Source organism: Diachasmimorpha longicaudata, chromosome 9 (genome assembly GCF_034640455.1).
Source record: "Diachasmimorpha longicaudata isolate KC_UGA_2023 chromosome 9, iyDiaLong2, whole genome shotgun sequence".
NCBI lineage: Eukaryota > Metazoa > Arthropoda > Insecta > Hymenoptera > Braconidae > Diachasmimorpha > Diachasmimorpha longicaudata.
In genome coordinates, this window is record NC_087233.1 from 5,867,298 (window position 1) to 5,878,545 (window position 11,248).

General features: G+C 39.4%; 4 protein-coding genes across 6 annotated transcripts; 2 read left to right on the forward strand and 2 right to left on the reverse strand.

The window, feature by feature from the left end:
• The first annotated feature begins 11 nt into the window (after positions 1 to 11).
• Positions 12 to 2,015, forward strand: LOC135166176 (tRNA (adenine(58)-N(1))-methyltransferase catalytic subunit TRMT61A). Its single transcript, XM_064128243.1, has 3 exons — positions 12 to 602; positions 872 to 1,314; positions 1,440 to 2,015. The coding sequence occupies exons 1-3, from the start codon at positions 248 to 250 to the stop codon at positions 1,584 to 1,586; spliced, it is 945 nt and encodes a 314-aa protein (XP_063984313.1). The 5' UTR covers positions 12 to 247; the 3' UTR covers positions 1,587 to 2,015.
• On the reverse strand, positions 1,610 to 4,452 carry LOC135166149 (tubulin gamma-2 chain). Its single transcript, XM_064128195.1, has 5 exons — positions 4,024 to 4,452; positions 3,721 to 3,923; positions 3,380 to 3,526; positions 3,152 to 3,288; positions 1,610 to 3,079 (listed from the first exon to the last, which is right to left on the reverse strand). The coding sequence occupies exons 1-5, from the start codon at positions 4,070 to 4,072 to the stop codon at positions 2,257 to 2,259; spliced, it is 1,359 nt and encodes a 452-aa protein (XP_063984265.1). The 5' UTR covers positions 4,073 to 4,452; the 3' UTR covers positions 1,610 to 2,256.
• Positions 4,453 to 4,777: 325 nt separating this feature from the next.
• On the forward strand, positions 4,778 to 8,956 carry LOC135166151 (flotillin-1). Of its 2 annotated transcripts, XM_064128197.1 has the most exons (9): positions 4,778 to 5,076; positions 5,300 to 5,375; positions 5,528 to 5,618; positions 5,778 to 6,041; positions 6,518 to 6,526; positions 6,818 to 7,033; positions 7,141 to 7,539; positions 7,601 to 7,765; positions 7,978 to 8,956. In XM_064128197.1, exons 1-9 carry the CDS (start codon positions 5,022 to 5,024, stop codon positions 7,993 to 7,995), a joined length of 1,293 nt encoding a protein of 430 aa, XP_063984267.1. In that variant the 5' UTR covers positions 4,778 to 5,021; the 3' UTR covers positions 7,996 to 8,956. The 2 variants fall into 2 exon arrangements, with proteins under 2 accessions (XP_063984267.1, XP_063984268.1); XM_064128198.1 differs by lacking the exon at positions 6,518 to 6,526.
• Positions 8,232 to 10,969, reverse strand: LOC135166195 (uncharacterized protein CG1161). 2 transcript variants are annotated; one of them, XR_010299632.1, is made up of 6 exons: positions 10,439 to 10,969; positions 10,235 to 10,359; positions 9,997 to 10,111; positions 9,540 to 9,680; positions 9,114 to 9,397; positions 8,232 to 9,046 (listed from the first exon to the last, which is right to left on the reverse strand). XR_010299632.1 is itself a non-coding variant. In XM_064128265.1 (5 exons), the coding sequence occupies exons 1-5, from the start codon at positions 10,496 to 10,498 to the stop codon at positions 9,242 to 9,244; spliced, it is 597 nt and encodes a 198-aa protein (XP_063984335.1). In that variant the 5' UTR covers positions 10,499 to 10,968; the 3' UTR covers positions 9,067 to 9,241. The 2 variants fall into 2 exon arrangements, 1 of the variants encoding a protein (XP_063984335.1); XM_064128265.1 differs by lacking the exon at positions 8,232 to 9,046 and having other exon boundaries at positions 9,067 to 9,397; positions 10,439 to 10,968.
• Positions 10,970 to 11,248: the final 279 nt, after the last annotated feature.

The window sequence follows — 11,248 nt, forward strand, 5'->3', positions numbered from 1 at the left end:
ATAATTTACACAAATACATTATTGAACTAGAAACGATTCTCAAATTTATTTTCAATTATCAATACACTTCGCATATCAGTTAATCGATTATCGAACACTCAGTGTCTTTTTCAATTGATCATCACCAAATCGACCTCTCAAATCATCGATTATGGCTATCATTTAGTCGACTATTTTCATGACACCGCCATGTGTGATTAGTGACTCGTGCCGCATTCCGTACAACATAAATAAATAAACAATAAACATGAGTTTTGCAAAAACAAAAGAGACGATTGACGAGGGTGACACTGTGGTGCTGTACTTGGGTCCTCAGAGCATGCACACCTTCGAGGTGACTCAGAAAATAGTGAATAAGAAGGGAGAACTGGTGGACAACGTTTTTCAGACGACGTATGGAGCTCTGAAGGTTTACAGCTTGATTGGAAAGAGGTATGGATCCAAAGTGGAGCTGTCCAGAGGCTGGGCTTACGTACTTCAACCCACACCCGAGCTCTGGACCACTACGTTACCACATCGTACACAGATCATTTACACTCCGGATATTAGTTTAATTATCCACTTGTTGGAGCTGGTGCCGGGGAGCATTGTCATCGAAACTGGTTTGTATTTGTTTCAGGGAAATTTACGGCTCGGGGAAGGGGATGATTAGCCGAGGATCGAGGGATAGGAATTTGGTGAAGTTAGACTTGTTTTGAAGAGAAAGTAATAGACTGAAAAGTACTGGAAATTGGGAGAAATTCACTCTGCTAATCCAGAGTAATTGACCATTTAAGAATCTAGGATTTTTTCAAGAACTTCGTCTAATTATATCGATGAATTATTATCCAGGAAATTGCGAGAGAATTTGAGGGAAAAAATTTTGTTCCAGGTACTGGAAGTGGATCACTCTCGCACTCTCTAATCCGCACTGTTCGACCCCGCGGTCACTTATACACCTTTGACTTCCACGAGCAGAGGGTCCAACTAGCCACTGAAGAATTCACTAAACACGGTTTAAGTAATCACGTGACAGTAGCCCATCGAGATGTTTGTCTGGAGGGATTTGGGGAGGACCTCAAGCACAAAGCAGATGCCGTTTTCCTCGATTTGCCCCACCCCTGGCTGGTGGTTGAGCATGCTGTCAACGCCCTGAAGAAGTCAGGGGGTAAATTGTGCTCCTTCTCACCCTGCATCGAACAGGTTCAGCAAACTTGTCTGAAACTTGAAGCTGCTGGATTTGTGGATATCAGAACTCAGGAATGTCTACAGAGGGAATTAAATGTGCACTATAAACACTGTCCAAAGTTGGAAATGAATTGGTCTCAATCACAGGTTTGATTGCCATTTTTTCACATGATGGAGATGTTCTGGAAAAAAATTCCTAGATTAAAATATTCCAATTCATCGAATTAATATAAGTTGACTAAATTCCCACTGACAGGCATTTTTCTCCCCAGAAATTAACTCCAGATGAAATTCAGAAGAAGAACGAAGAGCAGGAGAGGATCCTGACAGTCTCCCACTCTTCCTCAACCCCAGGGCACACAGGCTACATCACAATAGCGACTCTTCCCCCCAATTTCGCCCGTCTCGTACCCACATAACAATAAATGACGAGAAAATCCTGTGACTTTGTAAAAAAAATGTATTTCATTATTATAATTATCCATTCAATATCACGAGTTGTGTCGAGTGCAGTGGAGTCATTTCCGCCAGCAAAATAACAAGCAACACTGCAGTAATTCGTGTATAGAACGATTTTAGGGTATTACATACGAGTATTTACAAAAATACTGGATGAATGACCTGGCGTGCTGTAATTTTGAACGTAACGGTACCTTAAAGTTGTCTTAAAGTTGTGAAATTCATCACTAATGGCAACAATGTTCTCCTCCTAATCATGTTCTGTATCACCTTCTCTCTCTGAATTGAGTTATAAAGTTTTGAAGCATGATAGAAAAGAATAAATAGATGTTTTATATTTGATGAAAATTAAATTGATTGTTTTTATGACGAATAAAAATTTTTGGATATCTTTGTTGTTTCAATGATTTACTAACAATAATTACTCGTTACTCATGGTCAAATATTGATTGCTACTCATTAACTACTCAATGGTCGCCATAGATAATTTTCAAAGCGAGGAAAATGAATTTCATCAATCAGAATCAAATTCTTCAATCAAAATAATCTCCAAAAATCTCAGTAATCTTTCTAGATGTCAACCTCATCCCACCAAAAGTAAAAAAATCCATTTATTCCTCACACCTGCCCCTACTCCACTTTATTTGGATTCCACGTGAGGTAATCCGGTTTAGTAGCGGCTTGATACTCCTTCACGAGACACTCGACGACTTCCCTGGAGTTATCTAGTTCATCCAGATTATCCTCGAACATTTTTTCCTTCCTGAACTGCTCGAGGAAGGCCTCACGTTTCCTGAGCTTGTCATATTGCTGAAGGGCCCGATCAAACAGTGAGGAAATATTGGTGTGATTAGCCAGCATGAGGCCCGACACCCTGTGGGCGCTCTGAATATACGGGGACTTCCTGGAGAGGGCGACCTGTATGCTAGCAGGCCCCCAGGGTATGAACTGTGCGAGTTTTCTCTCCCTGATCCTCTGCAATGACTTGTGGACTTGAGTTGGATCCACTTCTCCCTGAATTATGTTCAGGATGGAGATGTAGCAGTGAGCGGCGTTTCTGTCCAGTGCTGTCGAGACCATCATGTTCTTCGGCTGGAGGAGACGTCTCATGACGTCTAGCACCGACGTCTTTCTCACAGACTGGCCCTCCTGGTCGGTGGTGAGGGGCGTGTAGCCGGTCATCAGGAAGTGCAGACGAGGAGTAGGGATCAGGGGGGCTATCAAGCCTACCAGGTCGTTGTTCATGTACGAGGGATACCTCAGGGTCGTTGTACTCACGCTCATTATTGTTGAGACTAGTTTGTTGATCTGGGTGAAGCTGGGATTCTGAATGTGCAGGCGGTCAGAGGCGATTCGGTTCAGGGCGGTGTTGTCCAGCACCACCACACAGTCTGCACACTGCGTCAGGCGTTTCAGGGTGAGGAGGGAGTTATAGGGCTGGACTACAACGTCACTGGAATTAAATTGGTGAGGTAGGATTTTTTTTATTAATTATCTGATATTCATTAGCATTAACAGCTTTTACCTGATTTCGTCCTGATTTGGAAAGACACTGTACGTTTCTATCAGTTTTTTGGGAAACCTGTCAGCCAGTGATTCCAGCATGAACGATCCCATTCCGGATCCGGTGCCCCCAGCTATTGAATGGCACAGAACAAATCCCTATCAACAATAACAAATTATTATCCATAAAAAAAAAGCTCTGCTGTTTGGAACCCATTAAAGTCATGAAAATTATGAAGATTATTCACACCTCCAGACTATCACTGCCATCGGCCTCACGATCGAGAATATCGAATATCTCCTCCTGGAGTTTTTCCCCCTGATGATATCCAGATGCCCAGTTATTCCCTGCACCACCTCCATGCTTCGAGAGATAAATATTTTCTGGGTTGTACAGCTAAAAATAATTGACAAATCGATTTCATTCATTTCGCCAGTAAGAAAACTTACTGAGTATTTTGTAAACAAAAAATATGCAATAAAACTCCTGCATTTCCCAAAAAATTCACTGACAATGATTGAAGTTCAGTGTGTCCAAGAGCTTCAGAAAGTTTTGTCCAGGATGTTCCACAGAATTTTCTCGAGTCTTACCTTGGAATACGGTGAATTCATAATAGTATGAATAACCCGAGGCTCCAGATCGAGCAGTACAGCCCGAGGGATGTAATGCTCATCATCAGATTGATAGAAAAAAACGTCCTTCCTGTCAGTTCCCTCCGTGGCAAAATCCTCGAGTATTCCCTCCGGATTGATGCCATGCTCGGCACAGAGTCGTTTCCAGAACTCAAAGCCAACTACGATTCAATCATTAATCATTGGGTGATAATGTTGTTTGGAAAGACCGGTTAGAGAGTCGTTGAAATTCAAATTGACATGACATAAAGCATTACTCACTCTGATTGCCACATTGGCCGAGCTGCAGAGTTATCATTTCACAGGGCATTTTCAATTTTCTATTAATGTCCCAGGGTTGATAATCACTATTATTGATTTGGCGACGTATTTGTTACTATTTTTACTGACTCTTTTTATTGTAATGAGGCTGTACAATCACTGGAAGTTGCCTTCAATGTAATTGTTTTTGTTGAGACTCCTGGCCTTCTGGTGGAGTTACCTCCAACCCCTCGAGACTCTGACGGTAATGTCGATTACCACCCTCTGAAGATATGACATCTTGATGTCTCGCCTCATCGAATTCGATCAGAACTGCTGTCTAGATCCTCGATGATCGCCTTGATGTTGTAATTTGTCTTATTTTATTGGATTCGTACGCACTGAGAATTAATTAAACTCTTATAAGTCACTTATCAGCTGTCAATCAATTGCTGAATTGCCAGACTTTGCAGCTCGGGTAATCCCCTGTCCAGTGGTGGGTCGATAAATCAGAGACTGGGTTCATTGCCGCCACGAATTAAATGAACCAGCTTCGAAGACGATTTTAATTTATTTTACTTAATTAATAATTAAATAAGATCAATCAAATTATGAGGTTATTCTTGCATGTACCTGCAAACCACTTCCAAACGATTTTCCTAGTCAAAATAATTATATAATTGAGATAATGATCAGCTCTCCGGAACTCTGGAGAACAGAACCTGCACTAGGCGATCCTCTTTGGTTAGAAGGACGCCTGACGTCACCAACAATAACAATAATAACATGTCAGTGTCATTTGAGGCAACATAGTCGTAGTATACACTCCGCTCCCAAAAACTTCCATAAATTATCCAGACGATTGCCAAAAATAAAAAAAACTCTTTACCCCAATCCATCATTTTGCTGTATTTACGTGAGGGGATATAACCCACCACTAAACTCCATAAATTGACGAGTAAACAAGAACAATTGAGTCATCATCGGGCGCGGTGAAGCGAGAGCATTCATCTAAAGTAATGAACACTTGCGGATTCGTGACTTGTGGCCCCAATGAAGCCCTGGTGGTGTCAGGTAAACAATTTGACTGTTTATGGTACGATAAACATTTACACTGAGATAACAACTCACACTGAGCTGATTTACCGAAAATGTTTGAGGAAGGAAATCATGTGCTCGATGAGATGAAAAATGTCAATTGAGGTCACTTAGCTATTAATTTATCCGGATCTTTCGTACTATTTCAATAATGTAGTACGTGAATTTGTTGTTCTGAAGTTATTTTTTTTGTTTCCAGGCTGCTGCTATGGGAAACCACTGCTTGTCCCTGGAGGACGGGTGTTTGTTTGGCCGATCGTCCAGCAAGTTCAGAAGTAAGGAATTATGATATTAAGGATGAAGGATTGATTATTGAATCAATTGATGGTTAAGTTGTCGATTTCACGGTTGGATAATCCCCTGGGAATGAAAAACAGGAGAATTGCGATTGAAATTCTTTGAACTGATGTTATTCATTTTGTTTCAGGATATCATTGAACACTATGACTCTCCAGGTTGAAAGTCCCACTGTTTATACGAGTCAGGGAGTGCCGATATCCGTCACGGGAATTGCGCAAGTAAGAACATTGATCATTGTTTAATGGGCTATTTTTGAAACGTTTTTTCTTGACAAATGGATTTTAGAAGCTATTTATTTGGTATAAAAGAACGTACAAATCATGAAAATTTACTGTTCAACAAATCGTTGAGGAATCACAATAATTGATGACATTCAGGTTAAAATCCAAGGACAAAATGAAGAGATGCTGTCGACGGCGTGTGAACAATTCCTAGGTAAGGATGAGCATGAAATTCACAATATTGCTCTGGTAACTCTCGAAGGGCATCAGCGTGCGATAATGGGAAGCATGACAGTCGAGGAGATTTACAAGGACCGTAAAAAGTTCAGTAAAGAGGTCTTCGAGGTTGCCAGCAGCGATCTGATCAACATGGGCATCACAGTGGTCTCATACACACTGAAAGATATCCGCGACGAAGAAGTAAGTGGCACGATCGTTAACGATGAATATTTCTGTGTATTCGTAAGTCTGAATGTAATGAGTCAAAAGGTCACTACTTATCAATTTATCTCGTAAATCAATGAATCTCGAAGGAATGGCGAGCAATATAAAATATAAAATTCGGAAAAAAAATCTGGCAAAGTATTTTAGGAATCAATTTCTACAAAAAATTGAAAATTCATCATTTGACTTGTTACGTTCTTCTCCCCCCATCGAACTAGGCAATCCGGAATCTTGATCTTAGATGAACTATAAATTACTAAGCAGCATGTTCTTATTGACTATAATATCTAACCCAACTAGTTTATGACTACTCCAATAGCCGGCATCGTCAGTGTAGTGGAGAATGATGCAGTATTTATTGGCTATTTTCGCTTTTCTTTCCACAAAAAAATATATCTTATGCAAATGTTTGATGTGTATATTGAAATATTTGTTTTTTTTTAATCTTACAGGACTCGAAGGTACGTTCAATAACCCACGTCACATGTTTGTATCTCATTTTTATATTCTCTCTTCGAATTCAATGGTAATCTCATGTTATAGCTTTTTTTTTGCTGATGGCTGCGCACGTAAAATTAGTCTCCCATTTCTTGGAAACAATTGTAAAGTACACTAAACGATAGACTCAGACTCCTAATGCATCTGATGCAATTAGATTCATTAAGCGCACTCGATTCACATTTTTTCGATCTTCTTCCTGTGGTAAATTGAATCAAGTCATTCATGTTTATGAAACGAATGGCTCGTTTCAGGGCTACCTGAAAGCCCTGGGAATGGCTAGAACAGCTGAAGTGAAAAGAGACGCAAGGATCGGTGAGGCTGAGGCTCGCAAGGATGCGCAGATCCGAGAGGCCATGGCTGAGGAGCAAAGGATGGCCGCTCGTTTCCTCAACGACGCCGATATCGCCAAAGCACAACGGGATTTTGAAATCAAGAAGGCTGCGTATGATGTTGAAGTACAAACTAAGGTGTGAGAAATTGCATTTTCTGAACTCCCCGAATTTATTTAAATCTTTTGACATAAAAATTTACGGGTTTTACATTTTATTTACGTTTATACCTCTCTTCTCCTCAGAAAGCAGAAGCAGAAATGGCTTTTGAACTTCAAGCAGCCAAGACCAAGCAGAGAATCATGGAAGAACAGATGCAGGTAAAGGTTGTGGAGCGTGGACAGGAGATTGCAGTCCAGGAACAAGAGATGATGCGCCGTGAGAAAGAGTTGGATGCAACCGTCCGCCGTCCAGCTGATGCTGAGAAGTACAGACTTGAGAAAATGGCTGAAGCCAACAAACTCAGACTTGTGATGGAGGCAGAGGCTGAGGCTGAGGCGATCAAGGTTCGTGGTGAAGCTGAGGCATTTGCTATTGAGGCTAAAGCTAAGGCCGAGGCCAATCAGATGGCTAAGAAGGCTGCAGCATGGGACGAGTATGGAACTGCTGCTATGGTCGATATGATGCTTGACACTTTGCCAAAGGTAAATTTTCGAATCTCATCGATAGTGGTTTATCGATAGTTATTGAAATGTGATTTTCCAGGTCGCTGCTGAGGTCGCAGCCCCTTTATCTCAAGCTAAAAAAATTACGATGGTGTCCAGTGGAAATGGCTCGGTGGGGGCTGAAAAACTGACGGAAGAAGTACTCAACATCGTGACTCGTGTTCCAGAACTTGTCAAGAACCTGACTGGTGTAGACATAGCAAAGGTAGGTAATCGAGAAAAATCGTATGCTATAGAACAGTTGGGCTCGAAATATCTTCAGAATAAAGTTGAAGAATTCGAATTCAGTTTGGGAAAGAGTTTATCCTGAATGAATATTTATGTGCTGGTTCATTACTTTATTGTTCAGTAAATTATTTGGTGAACAAACCCCCTCCCCCTGCCTCATTAAACATAAATCTAATTCTTCTGTTTCAGTCTGTCCACGCGGCATAAATTGAGAAAGAAGTCATCCCTTGTCATCCAAAGATAAACAAAACCTACGATAAATGTATTATCGAATAATTCAATTTTACAAATTGCACTTATCTCTTTTATTGCGATAATAAGATAACTTTTTATTAGTAACGCTGTAATGCAGAATGCATTGATTAACAATTTAATTTTTCTATGAGGTAAAAAAACTCTTTAGGATAAATAATCAAAGTATTGGCCGAAAAAAAAAACGCGGATAAAATAAAATAATTGTATTTTCATACTTCTTGACAAGAAAAATTGATAATCTCAACGGTATAATTTAGGAAATTTCGATAGCTGATTTAGGAATCTAGATAATTCTAGTCCCGTGGAACATTCTCATTCTGATAATGAAATAAAAACGGAGCTAGAGGATACGACGACAGCAGCAGTGACATAATTAAATTCATAATTGCACTTTTCCTCATGAACACCCAAGTACTCTGGCCATTTTTGTCCGTTGCAATTATTTTTTATATTTGTAATTGAACGTCAGTGCTTCCATTCAAGGGGAAACCAGCCACCTTTGTCTCTATCCCATTCTAGTGTTCTCTGTTTCGGGACAAAGCAAAAATATGCCCTTTACCCTAGGGACTAAATGCAAACGACGATTTTAAAAGACTCCCAACAAATTTCCTACTGTCAAAACTGCATTCCAACATTTTAGAATGATTCGACACTGGGATAACTGCACAAATGAGTGAATCGAAAAATTTGACAGATTACATTTGACAATTTCACTGTGAAAATAGTTACCATTAGATGTGTGTGGTCTCTTACGCAATTTCTAGACGTTCTGCATACTATATTACAATACATATTAACGAAGATATACATCGTCCGGATAATGACGTGAAGAATTGAATGGATAGATATTCTGGTTGTTGAACTATCGGGTGTAATATAAATTATAATAAAGCCTGAGATTTGTTTCACGTGAGTCGTTCGTATTTCTTCTTCTTTTCCGAAGGAAACCTTCCTACCATAAAAATTTCTGAAAGCTGCGCTAATTATTTGACTCTCTCCTCCTCTATAAAAAAATTGTCACAATTTTTATGTCCTTTGATGGTTAAATAAAATTTTATTATCATTCATACCTTTAATTAGTTTTTTCCTCTCTTTCCTCATCATTTTTTTAGAAATACTAATTCAGAATATTTTCAATATACAACTATACACCTATGTAATAATTAGACAGTGTCATTATTGAAGAAAATGGCTTCACTTAATTCAACATCGTGTGGCGATCGTAGATATTGCGTCGTTGCTCTCGAACTTGTCTCTTCCACTTGTCCTGTTGGTGCCCAACGCGATTAAGTACGTTTGATCGTACGCCCATCTGATGGGACGATGTTCCAGGAGCTGCAGATATGGTATCATCCTGGAGAAAGAAACATTTTATAAACTTTCAAGAAACTTTCCTGAGAAAAGCTTTTTCTACCGAGTATCTGTCAACTGTATGTTGTAATCTGTAACATTTATTTTAGTTTATAAATATTTAGAGATAGAAATACATCACTTACTTCTTCATTCGTGTGCTCCAGATATCCAGCACCTCCAGTGTTCTTTCTGATCCTTTTGTTCAGTAGTGGTTCAAGACAAATTAAAAATAACATGTAGATCACGAGCAGGGAAATTACCCAGATCACAATTATTACAACGATCTGAAAAAATAAATTCAATGTTCGAAATTTAGTGTTGTAAAAGAGAATACGGTAACAGCCACACGTGGAGAATAATTAGTGAAGCAGAAAGCCATAATTGAAAAGATAAGTCGACTTATCTTTTCAATTATGGAACACATTGCCAGTTGCGTCACTGGAAGAGGAGAAATAAATGTTTAGCATAGACTAAACCCTTGATACTAGGAATTAACATAAATGAATTTCGAGGGGGATGACCATCCTCAGCTACGTCTCTGCTGAATTTATGGTGGGACTGATTGTTGAATAAATTTGTAAAATATTTTCATGTTTATACCTTGATAATAGTAGTGTTACGATTCTCATATTTACATTCACATCTGGGACAGAAAATGAGTTCTTGTCCATTCAGCTGATCTTTAATCTGGGGGAGGATGACTTTCTCGCAATTACTGAAACATAATTCGTGTTTTATTTTTGTAATAAAAAAACTCATCAGTTTGATGATCCAAACAATCGAATTTTTCATATTATGATTGATGAATATGGCCATTACTGATGAATATTAAACTCACCAATTAGACGGGGGAACATTAGATATAAAATTCCTCCGTTCAGTCGACGGATTAGTGGTGTTTATCACCGAGGAGATACTCGGACAGATGCACTTGCAGCGTTTATCATCGTACGACTGTGCACTCTATGAAAATGAAAATAAAATTAAATTATCCATCCACAAGATCTCGAACCTCCAAGAACCAGACGAAGGTTCCAATTACCTGACACTCGGTGATGTACACAATTGTGAGAACAAACAAAACTCCACCGCATTTCCACATATTCAAATCACCTTGAGAGTGTCACTTGTAAAATTCACAAATATAAAAATTCACTAAAATCGTTGGGATGAATAACAATAACTTTCAACTGCCATCACATGTCATGCACTTGACTTTTCTGGATCACTTGCTACAGTCTACACCAAGTTTGTTTAACAATGTTGATTGAATGGCTCCACAAAATGCAAAACGTCAAACTCTGTCATGAATTCATGAAGAAGAGGCGACTGCACAAAAGTTAAGATACTCACAACAGGGATGGGATGTCATTCCCTGAAAATTGGAGCTTCCAACCGTATTTAGGATACACCGAATCGTCTGATTAATTAAACAGTCTCAATTATATGGGTCTGACAGGTCTAACTTGACCCCCGAATAGTTTTAGTGCGATCTCAAGACGTGGAAGGGCGCAACCATATTGTTTGTTGCGTAAAAAGAATTTAGTAACTTAATTCCACCCAAAAGTCCCTAGAAATACACCAGCGTGGAAATTACTTGAAAATCGTCAATAGAATGGACATTTAGTCAAAAGCGAACGTTTGTAAAAATGGAAACTAGTATATCACACCTCCAGGACGCAAAAGTATTTCCCAGACGTGTTACGAAAACGAGGGGGGGCTCCGTTTGTACTTTCACAACTGTACAAATGGATGAACTGTAGAGAGAATTTTCAAACGTTGAGAGCAGGGATCCAACTGTCGAGACAAAAAGCTAAGCTGTACCCTCTGTCGGTAAATGTGGTGGAGGTTG

What these genes read in the sequence shown, in the direction of transcription:
- LOC135166176 (XM_064128243.1), top strand. Translation starts at nt 248, where the DNA reads ATGAGTTTTGCAAAAACAAAAGAGACGATTGACGAGGGTGACACTGTG. An exon ending in GAGCATTGTCATCGAAACTG is followed by an intron (nt 603 to 871) that starts GTTTGTATTTGT and finishes ATTTTGTTCCAG; the next exon opens with GTACTGGAAGTGGATCACTC. An exon ending in TGAATTGGTCTCAATCACAG is followed by an intron (nt 1,315 to 1,439) that starts GTTTGATTGCCA and finishes TTTTCTCCCCAG; the next exon opens with AAATTAACTCCAGATGAAAT.
- LOC135166149 (XM_064128195.1), bottom strand. Translation starts at nt 4,072, where the DNA reads ATGCCCTGTGAAATGATAACTCTGCAGCTCGGCCAATGTGGCAATCAG. An exon ending in CGGCCAATGTGGCAATCAGA is followed by an intron (nt 3,924 to 4,023) that starts GTGAGTAATGCT and finishes ATTGAATCGTAG; the next exon opens with TTGGCTTTGAGTTCTGGAAA. An exon ending in CCAAATCAGGACGAAATCAG is followed by an intron (nt 3,080 to 3,151) that starts GTAAAAGCTGTT and finishes ATTTAATTCCAG; the next exon opens with TGACGTTGTAGTCCAGCCCT.
- LOC135166151 (XM_064128197.1), top strand. Translation starts at nt 5,022, where the DNA reads ATGAACACTTGCGGATTCGTGACTTGTGGCCCCAATGAAGCCCTGGTG. An exon ending in TGAAGCCCTGGTGGTGTCAG is followed by an intron (nt 5,077 to 5,299) that starts GTAAACAATTTG and finishes TTTTGTTTCCAG; the next exon opens with GCTGCTGCTATGGGAAACCA. An exon ending in CCGTCACGGGAATTGCGCAA is followed by an intron (nt 5,619 to 5,777) that starts GTAAGAACATTG and finishes GATGACATTCAG; the next exon opens with GTTAAAATCCAAGGACAAAA.
- LOC135166195 (XM_064128265.1), bottom strand. Translation starts at nt 10,498, where the DNA reads ATGTGGAAATGCGGTGGAGTTTTGTTTGTTCTCACAATTGTGTACATC. An exon ending in TGTACATCACCGAGTGTCAG is followed by an intron (nt 10,360 to 10,438) that starts GTAATTGGAACC and finishes TCATTTTCATAG; the next exon opens with AGTGCACAGTCGTACGATGA. An exon ending in GTAACACTACTATTATCAAG is followed by an intron (nt 9,681 to 9,996) that starts GTATAAACATGA and finishes TTATTTTTTCAG; the next exon opens with ATCGTTGTAATAATTGTGAT.